Here is a 24,857-nt window from a genome sequence, read left to right on the forward strand (position 1 = left end):
GGAAAAGGGGGAGGGAAATCCCATTTATAAAGGAGAGATGGAGGGTGAAAGAGGGATTGAGAAAAAAATAAAGGAAAAAGAGATTTGTAAAATGAAATGTGTTGGAGCAGATTTTTGGCAGCAGATTATTTCTTTTGCAAGGAAAAAAGGGTTTTCCATTAACTTAAAGGCTCAACATCATCCATAATGCAGCTCCGAGTAACATCCCAAGACAGTACAAACTCTTAAGGACATGAACACCGTAAAGCTCCAAGAGCATGGGCGACTTTGTTACATGTTCTAGGAACCAAATCAAAGATTATGACGAGAAACTCCCCTCGACCAGCTGTTTAAGTTCATAATTCGCCCCTCCAGCCGATGCTAGCCGATAGTCATTCGCCATAGCTTGCTTCAGACATCCACCGCACGCCGTGCCCATCGTTCGACACGCCCGACGGCCACGGCTCTTGACGGCCATCGCTCCTGACAGCCGCTTCTCCGACGGCCACCTGACGCCGCGCCCAACAGCCACTGCTTCGACGGCAACCACACGCCGCGCCCTACGGCCACGGCACCGGTCGGCCACCGCGCTTGACAGCCACTGTTCTCATCGTCCGCCAGGATGAACAGCAGATCAGACGGCTGCCACGCCACTCCAGGTGCCGTCTGTCTCTCCATCACGGTATGCCGAGGTATGTAGTTTGATGCTACGTGAAATATCATTCGTTTGTGTGAATTAATATCTAATTTATTTATTGTGTTTCAAGTTAAATAATTTCAACCTCTCGTAGTAGGAAAAAAATGGATGGACGTTCCCCACTTGGAGATAGTACAAATACATGCAAAAATTGTAATAAACGAGCAAGCCGTGATGAGTATGATCCATATAATGGTAATACGTATTGTATTTTTCTTATTGTACCTGTACTTTGTATATCTTGTATCATCAACTTAATGTGATTCTACTGAAGGAAATAATGGTCTGAGGGAGGCGAAACGCCAAAGGGCAAAGGAAAAGTATGCGGCCATGCTGATAAAAAGCTGAGTTGAATGCTAAGAAGAGAGAAAACTACCATCGGAGAAAGGCTGAGAGAGAAGCTGTTAGCATGGTTGTGGAGACGCCAGGTAAAATTTGATATTTACCGCTACAAATTTCAGTATATAATATGATGATGCTAATTGAAACTACACTGCATGTGGATGTCATCAGTTATCAACCAAACAGATGGAAGCAGTATTGTTCTAAACACACTAGGTATTCAGTTGTAAGCTATTTGGTAATTGTATTTTTTTGCTATGTTTTGTGATCACCTTCTTTCCGAATGGCTTTTCATTAGTGACCATTGGAACAACACCAACTCCTATCACGGGATTGCATGTCACTTTTTGGCAATTAGATGGTATTTACCGTATAATAATTTGCACACTGATATACATACAGATGAATCAGGAACAGACAATCTTAATGATAGTTGGCTGCACCGCAATTATTCTTGTGCAAGGATAGTAATGGATGATATCGATGCTACACATGCCTTACTGGTATGAGTTTAATATTATCTGTGTATGTTATCATCACTACAATATAATTATTGCTGTTCTAATTTGCATGCAGATACCAATCCTGAAATGTCTCTTTTAGAGCGTCGGAATGATAAAGATAGAGAGAGGACGATCAAAAAGTATCATGGGATGACTGATGAGCAGAAGGCTGATCGGAATGCCAGAAAACAAGCAAATAGATATCGAAGTATATTCGATGCTGGTGCAACTATTGCTAACAACAAAGGTTTTTTTTATCAAGCAATCATCATTTTGAGCAATGTTGTCGGTTGAATTTTTTACAAGTTTAAATTTTGCAGATGCAGATGCGATAGATGGTGCGTGCATTACGACTTTTGGTACTTGCACATTAGCAATTGAAGATGATGTCACCCCAGAGGAGCAGAAAAGGGAGAATGAAAGGAAAAGATATCATGATATGGGCGGTTTGGCAAGGAATGAAAAGATCATTAAAATTATTGAATCCTGCAAGAAGAGAAACATAGAAAATCAAGGTATGATATGCTATCTTTACAACTCTTGAATATATAATATTGAACAAGAAAGGATGTTGAAATCTATTGAATGTCATAAGAAAAAAAAGCCAACCAAAGTACTCCGTGGTAGCATTACCCTGTTCTTATGAAAGAAAAAAGATAATAAGTGCTTGTTTGCATTTGATTTATATAGAATAAACTATCACATTTGATCTAAAATTTCAGGTAAACATGTAGATACACCCGTTACCGGAACCTTACAGTCTGCATTAACGCAACAACAATCAGGTCGAGTGACTAGAGCGTGCACTAGAAATATAGATCGAGATGATCAATTTGACTCGGATTTATGGGAACCCTATGATCCGATGCATGGAGTTGAAGGTATAATTATTGCTTTAGCATGGGTGTCTATTCTTATTTGCTAATTAATGAAAAATAAAGTGATTGCTGTTTGTATTTAATAGAAAATGATTTAGATCAAATGAACCTGATGGATTATGGGCTTGCTGATATAGAAGATGATGAAGCATGCATATTTCATCACCAGGGTTAGCTGCTAATCTCAATGAACTGATTAACATTAATATATTTTGTTTGATTTAATTCCTTTGTTTCTCTATATACACGCAGATTTCCAGTACGAGTATGCTATGGATCGTGACATTGGTTTCAAAGGTTCGGATTGTACAAGGATCTTCCGAAGAAACACCATGTCTTGAAGAAGGCTAAAAACTGTGAATTCTGCAATGCAAAGAGGTTCCCAAGTGAAGGACCGGCATTCTGTTGCGGGAAAGGGAAGGTTAACATATATATTCCAGAGTGACCAGCTGAACTACGCCGCTTGTTTGCCAATCAGACCGACAGGGATATAAAATATTTTTGGAAGCACATTCGGTATTTTAACTCGCACTTATCCTTCACAAGCTTTGGAGTTTCCATTGATCATAATCTTGCATCAGCATGAGGTACTAGTGTGTATTGTTTTAAAGCACACAGTCAGATATACTTGGTGGTAGAGGTCCTCGCCATATGCAGCTATACTTTTATGACACCGATGAGACCACTGCACATAGGGTCAAAAGGTCGCCTAAGCTTGATACTTCAATGATCCAGTTGATTTTGAGCTGCAGGACAACCCATATGTGCTTCTATTCAAGAATCTCGGTTCGGTGTCTAATATTTCAGAGTACAAAATTGAACTTAATACAAGCATATCTGTTGATCAAAGGAGATATAATGCACCTGGGATGGATTAGGTCGCTGCTATATGGGTGGAAGGTAATGACCCTCAGCAGAGGTTTTCTCGCAGCATAATAATATATGGCAGGGAGGATCGACCTCACTATGTCAGGGCGTATCATGGTTGCTACGATCCATTGTCCTACCCTTTGTTTTTCCTTGGTGGTGAGACTGGATGGGAGGATAAAAAGATCGAATACTAGGATCCACCACCTCCTAAGCAAAAGAGAAATTATACTAAGCGTAAGAAGCAAGGTTTGTTTAGTTTTTTCCAATTATATTCAAATAGTAGTACATAATAATAATAATAATAATAATTACTTATTGTTCTTTTGGAGAGTAAATATATAATATCCCATCCACAGATGATCTTGCTGATGAGGAATTAGGTGCATTTCAGTTGCAACCTCTTAAGAAGGCAAAACACCGACATTCACTGTATTATGATTTTAAGGGGGAAGACCATGATATGGATGAGCAGAGTGAGAACGAGGATGGCCCTGATGATGAGCTTGACGACATAGGTATGAAGACACTTTCCATTTATTTTATATAATTATACAATATTATATGGTAATATTAAATAATAATATGGTTTCACTTTATAACTCTGCATCCTATTGACAGCTGGTGGTGGATCCCGGCGTCACGTCAACGTGAGAGAGTACTATTGTTTCAAGCTACAGATTCGTGAAGGTCAATTCAATATGTTCTTTCATGCTGGTCGGCTCTTCCAGTAATTTGCAGTTGATATGTATGTCAAGGTTGAGTCAATGTGTCTAGACTGGTACGCAAAGCCAGCACATCAGGCTATAATTCGTGCAGATCTATATCAGGTGAGCTCGATTTAACTAAGAATCATCAAGCTTGCTATTGAATGTAATTCCATCAATTAGCATCTAAAATTTTTCAAATTTACTATGGTTAGGGTACTCTTGATACGCTCGCCGCGGGAGAGGTTGATGCTTCGAAGGCTGGGCTCAGGGTTGTTTTGAGCAAGGATTCCTGTCGGAGGAATTCTCCAGCCGGGTGGCGGAAAGCACCCGCCTAATCCTAGTTAAGGATGGGTTTGGAGGAGACTTAGGAGCGCTCGATCGGTGGACAGATGAGCGCAGGAAGGACACAAAGATTTAGAGTGGTTCGGGCTGCCGGAGCGTAATACCCTACGTCCACTTTGGTGTTGTATTGATTGTGTAAGCCTGCCTGGAACTTAGCCTGGACTTGTGCTTGTGTATCTGACCCTGTCTTCTAACGAGTGCACTCTCCCTTTTATAGTCCAAGGGGAGTGCTTACACTGTGCGGGGCCCCGACAGGTGGGCCCGGCCATCAGGAGCCTGCTCAATGAGAGATGTGGAGATCTTCATCTCCAGCTCCTCTTCGTAGTCTTCTCTATCGGGAAGTTGATGTGCGTATCCATGGTCAGGATATGGCCGTGCACAGCCTTGTCTTGCACAGTGTCCGGTGTCAGTGTTGCCCAACAGTGAAGCCGTGCTGTCACTGTTAGGATGTAACCTTCAGCCAGGCGGTGAAACAGCGCTGACCCGTTGCGTGCGCACTGTTGCAGCGCACGCCTTGGCTTGCCTATTACAGGCCATCATCATGTACGCAGCGCTGTGACGGGACTGTACACAGTCCGCGTACTGTGCACGGTGATACGATGCGCCGCCTTGGAAACAGGCGGCTTACCGCGGTGTCAGCCTACCTGCCCCGTGTGTCAGTGGCAGGCTGCCTTTTTTGACTTGGGCGCGCCCGGCCCAGCTACCGCATTAAATGCTGGTAGGTGGGCTGGAGACCCGCGAAGGGCCTCTAGCCGCAGGCACGTGGCAGGGCCGGCCCCGCTCCCACCGCAGGACGGCACGCGGCGGCGCCGGACCCCTTCCCGAGGGGAGGGGGGGTCCGGTCCCCCGGGGCCGATCGGAGCGGTCTGGCCTGTGATGGTCCGGCCATCACACGTGGCGGCCCCGGACCTCCCTGGTCGGGGGCTACCCGAGATCTCTCCAGCCTTCCTGGGGACGTGGGGGCCCCGGTTCCGGGATAGCACGGGGAGGGTCCGGAGACCACGGTCCCAGCTATTAGACCCGGGCCGTATGCCACGTCCCCCAGAAGGCAAAAGGGGAGATTACGAATTGCGAGATGCCAAGGGCCTGGACACCCTAGCAGGAAGTACCCCTGTCTGTATGTACCGACAGAGGCCCCCGGGCCCACCTCGGGAGAGGGACGAACCCGCAGGTGGGGCCAGATCCCAGCACCGTGCCGGGTGGACAGCTTGTTCCCGCCGGGAAAGGGCATGTAAGTCTTTTTCCGCCAGAGCGGGAACCCCAATGGGCCCGTCCCCCGCCCACGCCGCGTGCGTCAGGCGGTTCAGATTCTTGTCTTATTCGAGCCCGTCGCGTAGCTCGGGCGGTTCGGATTCCGCCTCTCCCTCAATCCTCCAGCACCCACGCCGCTGACTGGCGGGCCCGGGCCCACCGGTCATAGGGTTTGAGAGGAGGGGAGGCAAGTGCAGGCAACCGTTCGACTTCTTCCCGGTCGCCGCGGAGCGCAGGGAGGGAACAACTTTTTGCATAAAAGGTAGGCGCCGAAGGGAACGGCTACCTTTTCGCTCTTGCCACCAACAGACGCCGCAGCGCCCCTTCGTCTCCGCATCCCTTCTCACGATCATCTTCCTTGCGCTTGGCTTCTTTCTCTTCCTAGCCCCTTGCAATCCATCCCCAGCGAACTCACCACCATCACCATGTCTTCGCTTCCTTTCCCGCGCCGCTTCCAGAGCCAGGCCCAGTTGGACTCGGTGCGCCGCCTTCTAGGATGGACCGCGCCGGCGCAAGCCGGGAAGGTCAGGGCCGGCAAAATCCCCCTCTGCGACCTTGCCGCGGGGGAGTTCATCCTTTTCAACTCGTACATTATGTGTGGGTTGGTTCCTCCGATCTCCTCCTTCTTCCTCCTGCTCCTAGAGGAGTTCGGCCTCCAACTTCACCATCTCACCCCCCACTCCGTCCTCCTCGTGGCGGTCTTCGCCCATTTTATGGAGATGTTCGTGGGGGTGCGCCCCTGTACCACCATCTTCAAAGACTTTTACACCCTAGTTGGGACCGGGAAGTCTAAGCGCGGCGAGATCGGCGCTTATTACTTCCAGCTCCGGCACGGGATGGCGGGCTCCTACATCGCCGCCTTTTCCAGCTCCAACTGGGAGGACTGGCGCGAAGGCTGGGTCATCGCGGTAGTCGACCCCCACGACCGTCTGGAGCTGCCAACGGAAGGTCCCCAAAGCGACCGGAGCACATGGAAGGCCAGGCCAACAATACCAGCGGAGCTCGACCCGGTGCTGTACCGGATCAAGAAGCTGGCAAGGAGCGGCCTGACTTCCATGATGGTGCTGGGGAACTTTCTGAAGCGGCGAATCGCCCCCCTGCAGCAGCGGTCCCGGATGGCCTACGTGTACACGGGGCTAAATGACTGCTGCAGGATCGCGCGTGGGCCAGGCGGCGACTTCACCAGGACGGAGCTAGAGGCGGCAGTGCGGGCGATGACCGGCGAGGTGTTCATCCTGGAGTCCCTGGTCCTCCTGAGCGGGGTCAAGGCCCTGTGCGAGGACCAAGCATTGCGGTCATCAGTCCTGGCATCGATGCCGACCCTGGACGAGGGCGGCCTGGTGGTCCGGCAACTGGGAGAGGACCCCAACTGCGGGCTCCAGATCCCTGGTGCCTCACCGGACCGCCAGCAACGTACCAGCGAAGGTGCCGGGGAGCCGGGACCCAGAGGTCCGGCCCCCGGCAGGAAAGGGAAGGAGAAGGTGCCGGTGCCGGAGCACCGGCACAAGGACAGTGCGAGTGCTGCCCCGGCCCAAAGGAGCGATGAAGCTCAGGGGGCAGCACCTGCACAGAGCAGCCAAGCCGAAGGGAGCAAATCCCGGAGGCTCCAGCGCGGCGACGGTTCCCTGGTCGGGGAGCCGGCGCCCAAACGCCAGAAGACGGCGGGGGCAGAGGAGCAGGGCAGAGCTCCATCACCCCTGCCTCGACAGCAGCAACCAGAGAGGAGACCGGAGGAGACGCGGCGGCCTCCTCCGAGGCAGCCGACTCCTCCACCACCACCGCCCACACGGCGGCCGGCGACACCGCCGCCGTCGCCGAGAGAGCAGAGGTCGCAAGCCCCACCCCTGCCACCGGAAGCACCGGCAGCAGGACAAACACCAGAGGTCCGAGGGGTCCTCGACAGGGAAGAAGGTCCCCCTGGCTGTCCGGGGCAGGTGGGAATGGTGCGACTTCCCGTAAGTAGTCTTGTCAGGGTTTTTCATTATCCCTCTTGATTTCTGGTCCTCAACTATATTGGTGGTGCGGCAGGCCCCAATCTTCAGATGCTCCAACTGGGGGACCTGGCCCCCAGCCAGCGCCGGGACCCTCTGCGCCGGCCCCAGCAGGACCCCCGCCCGAAGCAGCTCCAGAAGCCTCCGGACCCATGGGTCTGGAGCCGGAGGCTTCCACTCCGCCACAACCCGAAGCTGCCCCCCAGAAGGAGGCCGCCAAACCTGCTGCAGCGGCGGAGGCAGCGACAGCAGCTCCGGACGCTGAAGCCGAGCCCTCCCTAGCTGAGCCAGCAGCTGAGGGGGCTGCTGCCATGGCGGAGGCTGCAGCGCCAGGGGCAGCAAGGGCGGCGGCACCGGAGGGGGCAGAGGCCGCGGCACCGGGGGCCGCTGAAGTTGCCAGTAACGCCGCCCCACCGGCGGAGGAGGAGGAAACAGAGGTGGTGCTGGGAAGGCGCCTCCTCCCAAGCACGGCGGAGATCCCTCTCCCCCGGCTCATAGCCAAATGCCACCAAGCTCAGCAGGAGCTGGAGGCTGGCATGCGCCGGGAGTGGGAGAAGCTGGAGGCAGAGCGCCACCGACTCTCCGACTGGGAGGTCCGTCTGGGCGATCGCATCAACTCCGTCTCCGCCCGCTACGCCGAGGAGCGCGCCAAGCTCGTGCTGGGGCGCGAGCTTCTGCAGGAGGAGCTGGAGCAAGCTCGCGTCCGGGAGGCGGCGGCGCTCCAACGGGAGAAAGAGGCCACGCGGCGGGAAGCGGAAGCCCTTAAGGGGCTGATCGCCGTGGAGGAGAGGATGCAGGCGGCAGCGGACAGGGAGCGGACCGCCCGAGAGCTGGCGGCTGAAGTCAGGAGGGCTTCGGCAATCGTCGAGGCGGAAAAGTCCGCCCTCGCAGATTTGGCAGCAGCGGTAGCAAAGAGAGAAGAAGGGCTGGCCGCCCGTGAGGCAGAGGAGGTGGCCCAGCTCCAGGAGCTCCAGAAGCGGGAAGAGGCCGTGGAGGAGGAGCTGGCAGCCGGGACCCGGAGGCTCCAGGAGCGCGAGGTGGCCCTCCGGGAGAGGGAGGCTAAGGTGGAGGGGCTCCTGGCGGAGCGGAGCACCGGCATCGACCGGCTAACAAGATGGGTTGGTGCGGTGAACCCTCTGCTGGAAGCACTCGGAGCCAACCCTATCTGGGTGCCGGAGGCTCCTTCGCCTTTTGGCGCCGCACTCCAACTGCTGGAATCCACCACCAGGCGGCTACAGGATGTGGAGGCCGGGATACAGGACCTCCTGGAGACAGAGGGGCGAATAGTTGCTCGGGGGATGGCTGAGTACATCCTCACCAGCTTCCGGAGCCATGACCCCTCCGTCCAGCTGACTCCCGTCTTGGTCGGACCCCTCCGGGCGACTGCAGCCGCCGCGCGAGAAGGGGTCCAGGAGGCGGTGGACATGGTCGCGGCCCGCCTCCGGCGTCGTCCCGAACCTGCAGAGAGTGGGGACACCTCCAGCCAGCCAGGACAATAGGGCCATCTGCTTTGTTATCAATTTTTGTAACATAACTTTTGTTATTGTAAAAATAACTTCGTAATGTTGTGTATATTATCAGTGATGCATTTAAGTATTTCGTGCGTCTATTTTTCTGCGAAGAAAAAACTTAGCTGTTTTCTTGATTGTCGATCTGTAAAGCGTTCCTAAGCACACTGAGGTCCCGTGGCTCCCTGGGAGGTAGTCGCGATAGGTCGGGGCTAGCTGCCATAGAACCAAGGTCCTGCACATGACTTAGGATCGACGCTTAGTAGACGTCCCCACGGGTTTCCGGTCTGGCCAGCGAAAACCTCCTAAGTTGCGTAGCGAGTCGGAGCACTAGGACCTATGTTCAGGGATTAAAAGGGGTCCCGGCCCCCGGGTCCATGGTTCGAGGTATAACGGTACTCACCCTAGGAGGGCAGGGCATGTAGGCTTAGGGTACGGAACCAGGCTAAGTGACTACACAACCCTGGACCCCAGCAAAGGGCGAGTACGTCTCCCTGAAGCCAGTTCCTAGGGGTCCGGTTCCTTTGCTCCTGTGAAACAGAGGCCCTGGGCAGAGACGTAGCGTAGCAACTTAAGAAGGGCCTTGGGCATGACACAGACGCGAAAAACACGTGGGGGGTTAGCGTAACAAGGAGCAAAGAAAGATAGAATCGCATGGACTTCAAGGACATACTGAGAAGTAAATTTTTCCTTAATGAATTGGTACAGAAGGATTGTGCGATGTACACCAGGGGCCGGATTTACGAGGACGGACCTCCACCGCACTGGTCCGCACTTGTGATACTACCAATTACAAAGGAAAAATTTCCTCTCATCTAGGTCCTAGGGATAGAACTTACGGAGGTGCTCAATATTCCATGGATTGGGTAGTTGCATACCATCCTCCGCAGCCAGACGAACAGACCCGGGTCGGCACACCTTTGTTACCTTAAAGGGCCCCTCCCAACTGGGGGAGAGCTTGTGCATGCCCTCTCGGTTCAGGATTCGCCTTAGGACTAGGTCCCCGATCCGGAGCTCTCTACTACGCACGAACCGTTGGTGGTAGCGCCGGAGTGCTTGGTTGTACCGTGCGTTTTGGACTGCTGCTCGCCATCTCCGTTCGTCGACGAGGTCCACGTCTTGGCGACGCTGCTGTTCTTGCAAATTCTCATCAAAAGACCGGACTCGTAGAGAGCCCATGGTGATCTCCGGGGGAAGGCACGCTTCGGCCCCGTAGACCAAGAAGAAAGGGGTTTCCCCTGTTGCCCGGCTGGGTGTGGTCCGGTTCCCCCATAACACGCTCGGAAGCTCATCAATCCACCTTGCACCGTGCTTCTCAAGATCACAGTAGGTCCGGATCTTGAGCCCTCTAAGGATTTCAGCGTTGGCCCGCTCAACTTGGCCGTTGCTCCTAGGGTGCGCCACTGAGGCGAAACAGAGCTGGATGCCCATGTCCTCACAGTACTCCTGGAAGTATTGGCTCGTGAACTGAGTCCCATTGTCAGTAATGACCCGGTTTGGGACCCCGAACCGACACACAATTGATCTTAGGAAAGCAGTTGCTGACGCCTTGGTGATATTAACCACTGGGGTTGCCTCCAGCCACTTGGTGAACTTGTCAATAGCGATATAGAGGTACCAGTACCCACCCACGGCCCTAGGGAAAGGTCCCAAGATATCCAACCCCCATACAGCAAAGGGCCAAGAGGGAGGAATCATCTGCAGTGCCTGAGCTGGAGTGTGTATCTGCTTTGCATGGAATTGACACGCTTTGCAGGTCCTTACCAACTCAGCTGCATCCTGGAGCGCTATCAGCCAGTAAAAGCCATGCCGAAAGGCTTTACCAACCAGCGTGCGGGATGAAGAATGACTTCCGTACTCACCTCCATGGATCTCCGCAAGCAAGTCGCGGCCCTCTTCCTGGGTGATGCATCGCATGAGGACTCCGTTGACGCCACGACGGTAGAGATCCCCTTCTACCACTGTGTACCGCTTAGCCATCCGGATAATGCGCTCAGCAGATGCTTGGTCTTCAGGAAGGAAATTATCTTTCAGGTAGTCCCGGACCTTAGAGATCCATGCATCGGGACCTTCCTGAGAATTTGGGCTTGGCTCCCTAAGGACTTCGGGACCCTCAAGGGAGCACGCAACCCTTGGTGGGCTCCACGGATGGAGCACCGCCGGGACCACTAGCTTCGAGGTGCTAGTCCGACCCCCTTCGCCCAGGTCGGCAGGCTGGGCGGAAGGCTTCGGCAGACGTCTCTGGAAGACGCCCTCAGGCACGGGTGCCTGAGTCGATGCGCTCGCGGAGAGGGCATCAGCTGCAGAATTGCCTTCGCGTGGAACATGTTGGAGTTCCAGCACATCGAAGTCCTTCTCCAGCCTCTTCACATGAATAAGGTAGGCTGTGAGCTGGGGGTTATTGCAGCAACACTCCTCCCGGACTTGCCTGATGACGAGTTGGGAGTCCCCTTTGACCAGGAGCTGCCCAAAGATTAAGGCCTCATACTCCGCCATGTTGTTGGTGGCCTCAAAATCGAGGTGCACCATGTACTTCAATTGCTCGCCATGTGTGTCGATGAGGACCACGCCAGCCCCTGCCCTCTTGCTGCGGGCGGACCCGTCAAAGAAGAGGGTCCAGTGGGGTCCGGTGAACGCCGGGGCCCTGACTTCCAGTCGTGAGGGGTTCGATCCATAGCCGGCCCCCCAGGGACGCTTGGTGCTGGTGTCCACTCCGCCACGAAGTCAGCTAGGACCTAACTTTTGACGGCGTGGCGCGGCTGGAAGTCGAGTTGGAATCCAGCAAGCTCAGCTGCCCACTTGGCGACATTGCCTGTGGCGTTGGAGTTGTGAAGGATGGCCCTCAAAGGATAGGAGGTCACCACCATAATCTTGTGGGCCTGAAAGTAATGGCGGAGTTTCCTAGACGCAACGAGTATGGCATAAAGAAGCTAATGCTTTTCAGGATACCTGGCCTTTGCCTCGTGAAGGACCTCACTGATGTAGTAAACTGGTTTCTGAACGGTCCTGACTCTGCCAGGCGGACTAGATCCTTCAGCTTGAGCTGGGGTCTCACCGGACCCCTGGTCGCTTTGTGACTCCCCGGGTCAGGACCCGGCCGGACCCCCCGAAGTAGGGTCGGTTGTTGGAGTGGTGGAGGCCGGACCTCCCTCTCCTGCAGGAGGGTCCGCGGAGGCCCCCTGCGGGAGAAGTTCGGACCTCTCGGTGACCAGCACCATGCTGATCACTTCGGCCGTCGCTGCAAGATAAAGAAACAGTGTCTCACCTGGGTCCGGTGCAACTAGGACCGGCAAGAAGGTGAGGTACTGCTTCATCTCCTGGAAGGCACGTTCTGCCTCTTCAGTCCATGTGAATGGACCGGCCCCCCTCATCAGTTTGAAGAAGGGAAGTGCCCTCTGCGCCAGCCTTGAGATGAAGCGGCTGAGGGCTGCGAGGGACCCCGTCAACCTCTGGACGTCCTTGAGGCGCGCAGGGGGCCTCATTGCCTCGATCGCCCGGACTTTATCCGGGTTGGCCTCGATCCCCCGGTGGGAGACGAGGAAACCAAGGAGCTTCCCCGCCGATACGCCGAAGACGCATTTCTCGGGGTTAAGCTTGGTGGAGGTTGCTCGTAACTTGTCGAAGACTTGAGCTAAATTTCCTAATAGGGAATGTGACTCTCTGGTCTTGACAACGATGTCATCAACATACACCTCAACTATATCTCTAACCAAATCACCTAAAGTGATGTTCATTGCACGAGCAAAGGTGGGCAGAGCATTAAGCAATCCATAAGGCATTACTATATAACAATAAAGACCATCCACTGTTATGTTACAAAAGCAGTGTGCTTCCTATCATCACTAGCCATTTTGATCTGGTGAAAACCAGAATAGGCATCTATGAAGGACAGCAAATCACACCCTGAGGTGGAGTCTACAATCTGATCTATATGCGGAAGTGGGTAGGGGTCTTTTGGACATGCCTTATTAAGATTGGTGTAGTCGATGCACATCCGAAGCTTCCCGTTTGCCTTTGGGACCACGACAGGGTTGGCCAACCACACTGGGTGGTAGACCTCCTCGATGAAGCCAGCCTATAGCAGTTTGCGGACCTCTTCACGGATGAAGTTTTGCCACTCGATGGACTGCTTGCGTGGCTTCTGCTGAACCGGCCTGGCGTCAGGGTGGATCTTCAGATGGTGCTCAATCACCTCCCTAGGGATCCCGGGCATCTGTGACGGTTCCCAGGCGAACACGTCAAGATTTGCCTGGAGGAAGGCGATGAGCGTGCTTTCCTATTTCTCTCCCAGATTGCCACCAATGCGGGTGGTCTGGGAGGCCTCCGCTCCGACCTGGACGGTCTTCACGAGAACATCATCCGTGTCGGACGGTTGGACCTTCGGTGCCTTGGGCAGAGCCTTGGCACGTGAGGTCACGGGGTCGGACCCCTGGGCGCCAGCTGCAGGGGCGAGTCCTGTTGCCAGCGCGTGGAGCTTTTCGATCGCTACCACGGCAGCGGCCCGGTCGCTCTGGACGGTGAGGACACCTGCCGGAGAAGGCATCTTCAGGACCAAATACCCGTAATGGGCAATGGCCATGAACCGGTACAGGGCCGGTCTGCCAATGATGGTGTTGAAGGGAAGGTTAACCTCCGCAACCTCAAATTGCACGTTCTCGGTGCGGAAGTTGTCCTCCGTCCCAAATGTAACCGGTAGGGTGATGGTCCCTACCGGGTACACCGGGTCAGGGCCCACTCCGGAGAATGGGCGCGAAGGAGCCAGCCTGGACTCCGGGATCTGCAGGTGTTTGAACGCTGCATAGCTGATGACGCTGAGGCCGGCGCCTCCATCAATTAGCACATGGTGAAGACGGACGTTGGAGATGGTGGGTGCCGTGACAAGCGGCAGCACACCAGCTCCCGCCATATTCTCCGGGCAGTCCGACGGCCCGAAGGAGATGGTGGTGTTCTTCCATCGCTGATGCGGTGCCGCCTTCGGCGCCGCCGGCTTCACCGAGAGGACCTCTCGGCGGAGGGTCTTGACGTCCCGCCGGGAGACGAGCTCCGAGCTGCCGCCGTACATCACGTACAGCTTCTTACGACGCTCGTCACCACCGGACTCGGAGTCAGACTGGTAGAAGAGACCCTTAAGGTCCTTGTTGGGGGTTTGATACCCCAGTTCCCTCTCCGTCGCGGCTCCGTCGGCGTCGGAGACCTTCTCCTTGCACGTGGCAGGGCTGGCCCCGCTCCCACCGCAGGACAGTATGCGGCGGCGCCGGACCCCTTCCCGAGGGGAGGGGGGGTCCGGTCCCCCGGGGCCGATCGGAGCGGTCTGGCCTGTGATGGTCCGGCCATCACACGTGGCGGCCCCGGACCTCCCTGGTCGGGGGCTACCCGAGATCTCTCCAGCCTTCCTGGGGACGTGGGGGCCCCGGTTCCGGGATAGCACGGGGAGGGTCCGGAGACCACGGTCCTAGCTGTCAGACCCGGGCCGTATGCCACGTCCCCCAGAAGGCAAAAGGGGAGATTACGAATTGCGAGACGCCAAGGGCCTGGACACCCTAGCAGGAGGTACCCCTGTCTGTATGTACCGACAATTCCCTTGCAATGATTGTGATGTGCAAAGTAGGTTCATGGATGCAATGACACTAGTTACGCGGTATGGGAAGCCGGATTTCTTCGTAACAATGACATGCAATCCGTATTAGGATGAGATAGTTGCAGAATTGTTGCTAGGATAGACACCACAAGATCGACCTGATGTTGTTGCAAGGGTGTATCATGCTAAGTTACGGGACCTTCAGGATTTTTTGATTAAAAAGGGTCACTTGGGCAAAGTTGTTGCATGGGTGCATGTAATAGAGTTTCAGAAGAGGGGACTGTCAGGGATAGATCCCCTGGGTACCATAAGAAAGCTATCCGTGAGGAAAAAGAAGTCTGATTCCTACTACAATTACACTGTAATCCTATTAGGACTCCTACCTTGTAATCCTACTAGGACTCCTACCTTGTAATCTTACTAGGAACCCCGTCCACTGGGATATATAAAGGAGGGCAGGGATACCTAGATAGGCAGAGAACCAACAGAGAGCAGCCAACAGACAATTCAATACCCAAGCTTCCTAAATTTAACAGAGAGCTAGCAGGGCGCAATATACAACATCCCAAAACAGGACGTAGGGTATTACGCTACTCTAGCGGCCCAAACCTATCTAAATTTGTGTCTTGTGTCCTTACCTTCACCTTCAAGTTCCAGATCCTGTGATCCCTCATTAAATAATCACCTACCTTAGGGTATCCCTAGGTAGGCCGATGGTCAAAATACCGACAGCTGGGGCCCACCGTGGGGCAGATCGCCGTGATCATTGGGCGAATTTGAAGGACCTCTTCATCAACATCAATCCACTCAAGGTGGCGGATTGCTACTTCATACATATGCATCGGCGGATCGATTCATCGAGTTCGAGATCGGATCCTTCAGCGAACGGCTACATCAACCTCGACTACTCGGCTCGACTTCACCTCGTGCTGCAACGTCAATGCACCGCGGCCGCCCACCTTGACGACCTGGTTCAACTTTGGCTTGTGCTGTAATGTCCGCGTGCAGCAGTGATGAGTTCGACTACTTTGACTTCGTGAGGAGGCTCGGCGGCCTGCCAGCGACTACTTCGACTTCGCGAGAAGGCTCGGTGGCCCGCCGGCGATCACTTCAACTTCGTGAGAACGATCGGCGGCCCGCCGACGACTACTTCGACTACTCGTCTCGACTAGAAACTAGTCGAGGGTGAGCCTCACAGCAACGACTACATCAACTACTCGTCTTGACTTGAAACCTAGTCAGAATCGACTCCGACTAGTCGAGCTTCATCAACAAACTATCGCAGCTCCATCAACGAGCTCCATGGCTTCGTCGACATTCGTCCACGAATCAAGCTAAGTGACTTATATGTTTTCCAACTTGTTCTTCACAAGATCGGCTACCTTTTTGGGTACGTCTCTCGACGGGCATGAAACCCTCGAGGGCTACACCATGATCGACTACTTATCCGTGTACATCTCTCGATGGGCATGAAACCCTCCAGAGCTACACTTCGCCGACTACTTATCCGTATACGACTCTTGATGGGCATTGAAACCCTCCAGAGCTACACTTCGTCGACTACTTTTTGCGCAACGCGCATTCATTCTATCGCAATGTCGACTACTTTTGCACACTGCGCATCCTCTTTGTCGCATGATGACTACTTTCTGCTCGTTGTCTCCTCTTAACGGTCGCTAATCTACTCGAGTAGCAAATGCCTTAATTCGTGAAACCTCGAGTCTCCAGTCATGACCTAAGCGACCCGTCCTGTATGAGTGAAGGCAAGAGACCTAAGCGACTTGTACATGCTATGGGCGAAGGCTAAACTGGGACTAGGTGAACATAAAGGGTGGACTACTCGGGAGATTTAAATGGCTTAAAAAAGAGCTCGACACAACAATTTTTACACCGAATAAATTTTGGTGTCTTTACATTATTACTGAGTACTATTCGGTATCTTCGCATTATGCTACATAATATATGCATTATTTTTTTTTTCAGATCAACCTTCGGCAACAACCCTCCAGGCAGCACGGCATGCCATCACAGTTCCGCTTGTTCCCAGGCTCGGGGGCTGGGCGATGCACACTACTCGACATGGCTCCTTCGGCTCTCCTGGCTCGTATGCTCGGGGGCTGGATGCCGCAAAACTACTCGAAGACGACTCATATGAAGACTGAGAGTGCAGAAGAAATCCTAAGTCACCGCGTGGTTAAATAAACCAGCGGGAGGCTCAATTTCACTGTGCAGAAGGCGAAGAGTTTTTCTCAGGATTTCAGAGTAACACCAATGCCACGATTCTTGGATCCTTTTTCCAAACCTAAGGGTTTTGGATTCAAGGCTCGGGGGCTGCAGGATACGTGTCATCGACTATTTATTTTTTGAATATATTCGAAGAGTAAGCAACGAAGATTCAAGACTAATGTGAGTCTCAGCTTGATTTTTCGATTCAACCTAAGGCTCGAGGGCTACTCCATATGGAGTGCGATTTTCCATCGCACCCCATACAAAAGAATACTTGAAGCTATTCGGGGCATGAGCACCTCATAGCCTTGATGCAACCAAAGAAGTACTCGAAGAAGACCTTCGAGACAGAGTTTCAGAAGAAGCCGAAGACTACTTCAGAAGTACTCGAAATGCCTGCAGTACTCGGCTATGAAGAGCTCGGGGGCTTGTCAGGGATAGATCCCCTGGGTACCACAAGGAAGCTACCCGTGAGGAAAAATAAGTCTGATTCCTACTAGGATTCCACTGTAATCCTATTAGGACTCATACCATGTAATCCTACTAGGACTCCTACCTTGTAATCCTATTAGGAACCCCATCCCCTGGGATATATAAAGGAGGGTAGGGATACCTAGATAGGCAGAGAACCAACAGAGAGCAGCCAACAGGTAACTCAATACTCAAGCGCAGGGCGCAATATACAACACCCCAAAACAGGATGTAGGGTATTACGCTACTCTAGCGGCCCAAATCTGTCAGACCCGGGGCTACCGGGCTGGGCATGTAGCGTAGTCTACGGAGGTTTAAGAGATTAAGTTCGTCTTATCTCTTATTCATTTTGTTTATCTTTTATTTATCCCGTTTAATTAGGAGATAGAGCTAACCAACGCGGAGAGGATCTATCCGAGACATGTTCTGGTAGGATCCCTCAGCAAAGGTTGGTTAGCATCTTTGTAACCCTGGCCTCTCGGATATATAAGGGAGGTCAGGGACCCCCTCGAAAGAGAAGATCATTAGGTCATTCTATACAGAAGGCAATACAAGCCATACAGGACGTAGGGTGTTACGCTCCGTGCGGCCCGAACCTGTCTAAGTCTTGTGTTCCTTGCACCTTCGAGTTCCTGATCTCGGCGTCTCCTCACCCAAAACTTACCACCTTGGGTATATCCCACGGTGGGCAGCCGGTTAAACACCGACAGCTGGCGCGCCAGGTAGGGGAGCGCGTCGAAGATCCACCGGCGAGCTCGATGGCCTCGTTCAGATTCGTCAGGTCAGTTCCCTCTCAGGGCACGACGTTTGTTTTTGGTTCATGGGTCTGCATCGCAGATGGTGCGGGCAGTTTCCGGCGATTCCTCGTCGACATGAAGCCAAAGACCTCCGCTACGGATTTCCGCAGCGACCTCGACAAGTTTGTCGACGACCTCGACAACTTGCCGCTCCACGCTCCCGCAGCACAGGTCAAGGTGGAGTCCGCTTCAGCCTCGACTTCTTCTGGTGTTGCGGCAACTCTCCCTGGTTTGGACTTGTTCCAACCTAGGGATTTGCTTAGCCGATCTCAGCTCGGTTTGTGGAATCGGCCACTGGTCTTCAGGAGGCCGACGCCTTTGGGTCCCTCTCCATGTTTGAGAAGGACCTGGACTTGTTACTCCAGATCGGAAAACTTGAAGCCACCGTGTGTCGGGGGGCTTCGGGTTGTTTCGGTACCGGTGATCTGGTGGTCACCTCCTTGCCGGGGGGGCACGTGGTGCACTGGAGGGGCGTAACGCTCCCCAAACCACTCGAGGCAGAGGGTCGACTCGTGGCTCACCTCGAGCCCTTGCCTTTTCAGGAAGGCAGACCGTTGGCCACCGCGGCGGAGGGGGCGACTGAACTAGTCGACGTAGGTTCTCATGAGCTTTCCTCCCGCCAGGTGCTGATGGCCGAAGAAGGCGAGGACGGTGGGGATTTTCTCATCGACAATTTTGAAGCGATCTCCGAGGATGAGATCACGGCCAATGTTGGTGACGAGAATGACGCCGATCGTGAAGCGCGGAGGGCCAGAAACAGGGCCCGCACAATCCGGCGGAGGAGGGCCAACGAGCGTAGGCGATCTATGCACCGCGAGCTTGATCCTGAGTTCGCCGCCGTCGGCGAACGGGGGTTTCGGACTCCGGTGGCCAACATCGCCAGGGTTACGGCCATCCTCGAGCGCAGCCATGACCCGGAGGTACGTCAAGCACTCTTGTATGCGCAGAGGGCTTGGATCCAGTTGGATCAACACAACCCGGCGCCTACCATCAGGGAGGAGCGCGTGGGCGAGAGTCGAAGTCAGACCCACAGCCGAACGGCTGGCGGCCGTCCTCGACGTCAACCCAGCAACGACAACGCTTGCGGGAGCCAGACCCCTGGCGGGAGGCAGCAGCCACCGCAAGGGGGTCAGCCACGACAAGCCCATCATCGACTCCCTCCGGAGGATCTGCGCCAACACATCAATGAAGGCCGCGATGCGCGCACCGTGATTTCTTCCAGGCGCAAGACCCGTGAAGAAGTCGAGAATGAAGGTACTGACTGTAGCGATCGATTTCCTGCTTTTTCTGCTCGTTTCAGCAGCTACAAGTACCCTGAGGGCTTCAAGCCGATCGGCATCACCAAGTACGACGGCAAGCAGGCTCCCCAGCAGTGGCTTCGTTGCTACTCCACGGCCATTGACGTCGCGGGGGGCTCAAATATCACCAAAGTCGTCTACTTCCCGATGGCTTTGGACCCTGCGCCGCTCACTTGGCTGGAGAGCCTCGGCAGCAACACAATCGACTCCTGGGAACGACTTAAGAAGGTCTTCATCGATAATTTCCAGGGAGCAATTACCCGTGCAGGTACTCGACACGATCTTGCCCAGTGCAAGCAGGAACGTAACGAGCTCTTACGGTCCTACACGCGTCGCTTCTTCGACGTCCGCGCCACCATCGCGAACATCTCGGAGGAGGACATCATCGACTGCTTTTACAACGGCATCACCGACCCGAGCATATACAGAGATTTCGGGCGGAACAGGCCGAAGACCATTGCGGGCCTTCGTGATATGATGCACGATTGGTCCGAGCAGGAGGAGAAGATGCGGGAGCGGTTCCCGCGGCGCCATGATAGCAATCTGCGGCGCCCAAACGACAACCGCAGCGACAAAGGCCAGCGGGACTTTTCCGGGCCACCCCGGAAACGAAAGCCAGATGATGGCATCGCGGCTATCAATCGTCCTTCGCGGGGCAAGAAGTCGACGACGCAGGAGGAATTCGAGAAACTCCTGCAGAAGAAGTGCCCATGGCATCCGGGCGCCAGCCATGCCGCCATTGACTGCTACCACCTTCGGAGGACGTTCAGCAACACCGGTGGTGGAAAGAAGAATAAGAAGCCTGCTGACAAAGAACCCGAGGATGACGATCACGATGACCAGGGGCGTAATCCGAAGTTTCAGGATGCCTCGAAGGTCGTCAACGTTATCTTCGACGGTGATGAGGATTTCGGTTCCAGGAGGGACCAGAAGCTGCTTCTTCGGGAGATCTTGTCCGTCGAGCCGGCGGTACCACGGCCGCTCCGTTGGTCGGAGGTCCCCATCTCGTTCTCTCGCGATGATCAGTGGACGAGCTTCTCGGAGCCCGGTAAGTTCCTATTGGTCCTGGATCCTGTGGTGGCAGAGGTCAAGCTTACCAAGGTCCTCATCGATGGCGGAAGCGGGCTCAATCTCATCTTCGTCAGTACTCTGAAGAAGATGGGCCTGGATTTTAAGGATATGCTGGTGCTCAGCAAGTCTCCCTTTTACGGGATCGTCCCAGGTAATGCGGCGCATCCGCTTGGCACGGTGGTTCTCCCAGTCACCTTTGGCACGCGGGAGAACTATCGTACCGAGTTCATCAAGTTTGAGGTGGCTACTTTTGATTCCTCTTACCATGCAATATTAGGTCGTCCGGCACTAGCTAAGTTCATGGCAGTGCCGCACTATGTTTATCTGCTTCTTAAGATGCCAGGACTCGGTGGAGTGCTCACCCTCCGTGGCGACTTGAAGAAGTCATACGACTGCAACCAGGAGGCGATCCAATATGCTTCGACTACTCGTGTGCCAGATGTTTTGGGAGAAGTACTCGCGGCCGCGCAGCAGCTTTCCCAGTCTGGGCTGGAAATTCCCTCCAAGAAGGGCAGCAAGTCGAGCATCCAGTCGACTGATGGCGTGGCCCTCAAGTCGATCCAGCTCCAGGAGGGAGATCCATCTAAGACCGCCGTCATTGGCGCGGGCTTAGGCGACAAATAGGAACTCGCGCTCGTCAGCTTTCTTCGGGCTAACCGAGACATATTCTGCGATCCCTCACCAAATAATCACCTATCTTAGGGTATCCCTAGGTAGGCCGACGGTAAAAACACCGACAAGGCCTGCCACATGAGCACTTTCTACTGGTTATGGAGCCTGGAAGTAAGTTAAAGAGATAGATAAATATAATAAATATATTTCAGTTGAACTTTCAGACAAGAAAAGGTATCCTGAGTTGTATAATCTTGTTTGCAAACACATGATACGTAGTCCATGTGGAGTTCTAAACAAGGACTGTCCATGCATAGTGGATGGGGAATGTCGCTTCCGCTATGCTCGCCAGTTCAGTGAAACTACGCAGCAGGGAAAGGACTCTTATCCAATATACAAAAGAGAGAGGATGGGCAGAAAGTAAAGTTACGAAATGAATGGCTGGATAACCGATGAGTGGTTCCTTATAATCCAGTCTTAAATGAGGTATAACTTCCACATTAATGTTGAAATCTGTTGCAATATCAAGTCTATTAAGTATATCTACAAATATATATATAAATGGCATCATCGAGCATCTTTCTCTATTGAGCCTAAGGATAATGGGAAGAAAGTAATAAATGAGATAAAACAGTACAATGATTCTAGGATGATAACTGCTATAGAGGCTGTGTATAGACTATATGCATTTAAGTTGTATTCTATGTCTCCACCAAAACTGCAGATGCGAGTGCACCTTGAGGGTATGCATATGGTTGCCTATAAGTCTACTAATAACCTGAACGATGTTGTGCACTCTGAAAAATCACAGAGGTCCATGCTTACAGAGTATTTCAAAGTGAATAGTTCAAACCTTGCAGCTCGCAATATCACTATAGGGAGTTTCCTAAGCACTTCATTTGGAACAAGTCAAAAAAGTTCTGGAAGCCTAGGAAAGCTAAAAGGATTCAGATTGGCAGGTTGGTTTATGCAAATACTGCTGAAGGTGAGAAGTACTACCTTCGGATCATGTTGAACCATGTTAGAGGTGCAACCTCATATGAGAATCTGAGAACATGGCATGGTGTTACGTATGAGATATTTAGACAGGCTTGTGAGGTTATGGGGCTTGTTGAATCAGTCAAGTCACTTGATGACTGCCTTATAGAGTCGGCTATGTTCAGGATGCCTTGTTCGTTGCGTAGGTTTTTCACCACTATAATGATATTTTGTGAGTGTGCTAATATCCAGTGTCTTTGGGATAACCATCTTGACTCAATGTCTTAGGATTTTCGCTGTACATGTGACAATAGCTTGAGAGTTGAACAGATGGCGCTTAGAGATATATCATGTCATTTCATATCTATGGGCAAAGATATCAAGCACTATAGTCTTCTGGAGCTACACGAGACTGGTGCGTAATCTCGAATGCTTTAGTTATACGTACATATGTTTTGAGTACCATTATCTATAATTTCAACTCATGCAAATTTTTGTCATATTTTCATGTTCTACAGATGAAGAGCGATCGAGGGATCATTATAGGGAACTTACTAAGGAGCAGAACCTTGGGTTTGATGAGGATCATCTGAAAATTGTTGATACACTTAATGCAGAACAAATGGCTAGTTATGAGGAAATGCTTGATCATGTTTCGAATAACAAAGGACACGTGTTCTTTGTAGATGGTCCAGATGGCACCGGTAAAACTTATCTCTACAAGGCTTTGATTGCTAAGATGCGGTCGATGGATCTTATTGCTGTTGCTACTGCTACATCTGGTATAGCTGCCTCCATTATGCTTGATGGGCGCACCGCACATTCCCGGTTCAAGATTCCAATAAAGTTGAGTGGCAATACTTTGTGTAGTTTTACAAAGCAGAGTGGCACAACTGAGCTGGTTAGAAGGGCATCTTTGATAATATGGGATGAGGTTGCAATGACTAAGAGGCAGGCAGTTGAGGCTCTTGACAGGTCATTGCGGGATATAATGGGTTGTGGTAAGCCATTTGATGGGAAGGTTATGTTGTTTGGTGGCGACTTCGGACAGGTTCTTCCTATGGTGCCGCATGGTACGAGAGCCCAGATCACATATGCAACCTTACTGAGGCCATACATATGGGAAAGTGTTCAGCGGATCAGGTTGGCCCAGAACATGCGAGCTTAGGCTGATATGTGGTTTGCAGATTACCTGTTAAGGATTGGTAATGGGAGGGAGGATGGATTCAATGGTGACTATTTGTGACTACTTGATGATATTTTGATTCAGAACCCTTCGGAGGATGATTCCATTGGCATTCTTATTGATCACGTGTTCATGGATCTTATTGCTAATTGCACTCCTGCCACTTATATGCGCGAGCGTGCGATACTGTCCACCAGGAATGAACATGTTGATGCGGTGAATGTACTTATGATTGATAGATTTTCAAGGAAGCAGAAGGTTTTCTACAGCTTTAACTCTGCCGATGATGACTCGCATACTCTTGATTTTCTCAATTCGATTACTCCTAATGGGCTGCCCCTCTTCCCCCCCCCCCCAAGTTGAAGGTTAAGAAGAATCGTCCTGTTATATTGCTTCGTAATCTCGATCCCTATAATGGTCTCTACAATGGTACTTGCCTGGTCGTACGGGGATTTCAGAATAATACAATTGATGTTGAGATTGTTAATGGGTATCATGCAGGTAAGAGGGCGTTCATTCCAAGGATTCCAATATCTCCTTCCGAAGACCTCACCCTTCCGTTCAAGTTTAAGAGGAAGCAATTCCCCATCCGGTTGAGTTTTGCGATGATAATTAATAAGGCGCAGGGTTAGACCATACCTAATGTAGGTATCTACCTCCCCGAGCCTGTGTTTTCACATGGACAACTGTATGTGGTGCTGTCCAAAGGTGTTTCTTGTGAGAGTATGTAGGTTCTTGCAAAAAGAAATATGAACATCGATCCTACTGGAAAGAGTACGAAGAATATTGTATACAGAGATGTCTTGAAACTGTAAGGTGTGCTTGTGCTTCAGCTTTATATAATCATGATGTGTAGTAATATGCATTTATACACTCATATAATCATGTGCTTTCGTGCTCCTTCTAATCACATATATTACATATCACGCGCTTGAAGATTGTGGTGAGTGCTTATGGCTTATTGGAATATTTCCAGATGCTAGAAATTCATGATGATTGAATAAATGTATGGTGTATACGTCTAAACATACTTTGTGTGCTTTGATCATGATCTGCGATATGTCTATTATTGGATTAGTCCTATATATATATTATTTTCTAAAGTTTTGTTGAGTATGAATAAGATTATATATATGGTGCATTTGTAATTTTTTACTCCCTTGTATCATGTGAGATTCACAATGAATGTAGAAAAAAACTTTAAACACGTGCATGTGACACGTGCATCTCCACTAGTGGAATAAAAACTCATCGGATTTTAGGTACCAATTGCCATCTTTAAATGGTGGCCTTGTGGCCAGTCTGAGAGAGCGAGCACATGGGAAACAACATGTAATAAGTCCATCAAACCATACTTTTGTTTCCTTTTCCTTTTCCTTTTTCTTTTATGTGATAAATATTTCTTGGTGATATAAATAATAAGGAAAAGAAAATGACTACGCCAATACCTTGTTAAAAAATATGTTGGATAAATTGTGTGTATAGTTTTTTAATGGAACATTAGGGATTATTGTCCATATACCCGATACAGATTATCTTATCCCAGCCATTATCGACACGTTTCGAAGGAAT

The 24,857-nt window shown here is 51.8% G+C and overlaps 2 protein-coding genes across 3 annotated transcripts; both read left to right on the forward strand.

Moving 5' to 3' along the window:
• Positions 1-239: 239 nt before the first annotated feature.
• Positions 240-4,593, forward strand: LOC112875012. 2 transcript variants are annotated; one of them, XM_025938678.1, is made up of 12 exons: positions 240-671; positions 771-871; positions 951-1,104; positions 1,190-1,234; positions 1,595-1,768; positions 1,842-2,036; positions 2,244-2,402; positions 2,486-2,569; positions 2,652-3,515; positions 3,626-3,784; positions 3,888-4,096; positions 4,189-4,593. In XM_025938678.1, the coding sequence occupies exons 3-9, from the start codon at positions 1,086-1,088 to the stop codon at positions 2,738-2,740; spliced, it is 765 nt and encodes a 254-aa protein (XP_025794463.1). In that variant the 5' UTR covers positions 240-671; positions 771-871; positions 951-1,085; the 3' UTR covers positions 2,741-3,515; positions 3,626-3,784; positions 3,888-4,096; positions 4,189-4,593. The 2 variants fall into 2 exon arrangements, with proteins under 2 accessions (XP_025794463.1, XP_025794474.1); XM_025938689.1 differs by lacking the exon at positions 1,190-1,234 and having other exon boundaries at positions 774-871.
• A 3,119-nt stretch (positions 4,594-7,712) lies between these two features.
• Positions 7,713-23,917, forward strand: LOC112896294 (ATP-dependent DNA helicase PIF4-like). Its single transcript, XM_025964227.1, has 5 exons — positions 7,713-7,952; positions 8,154-8,465; positions 22,388-22,514; positions 22,618-23,172; positions 23,787-23,917. Exons 1-5 carry the CDS (start codon positions 7,713-7,715, stop codon positions 23,915-23,917), a joined length of 1,365 nt encoding a protein of 454 aa, XP_025820012.1.
• Positions 23,918-24,857: the final 940 nt, after the last annotated feature.

This window comes from Panicum hallii, chromosome 1 (assembly GCF_002211085.1).
Source record: "Panicum hallii strain FIL2 chromosome 1, PHallii_v3.1, whole genome shotgun sequence".
Classification (NCBI taxonomy): domain Eukaryota; kingdom Viridiplantae; phylum Streptophyta; class Magnoliopsida; order Poales; family Poaceae; genus Panicum; species Panicum hallii.

Excerpts from the sequence above, each read along its gene's own strand:
- LOC112875012 (XM_025938678.1), top strand. Across the intron at positions 1,235-1,594 it reads TATTGTTCTAAACACACTAG|ATACCAATCCTGAAATGTCT; the intron begins GTATTCAGTTGT and ends ATTTGCATGCAG. Across the intron at positions 2,570-2,651 it reads ATGCATATTTCATCACCAGG|ATTTCCAGTACGAGTATGCT; the intron begins GTTAGCTGCTAA and ends ATATACACGCAG.
- LOC112896294 (XM_025964227.1), top strand. The coding sequence starts at position 7,713 with ATGGGTCTGGAGCCGGAGGCTTCCACTCCGCCACAACCCGAAGCTGCC. Across the intron at positions 8,466-22,387 it reads TCGCAGATTTGGCAGCAGCG|GATTTTCGCTGTACATGTGA; the intron begins GTAGCAAAGAGA and ends TCAATGTCTTAG. Across the intron at positions 22,515-22,617 it reads TCTGGAGCTACACGAGACTG|ATGAAGAGCGATCGAGGGAT; the intron begins GTGCGTAATCTC and ends CATGTTCTACAG.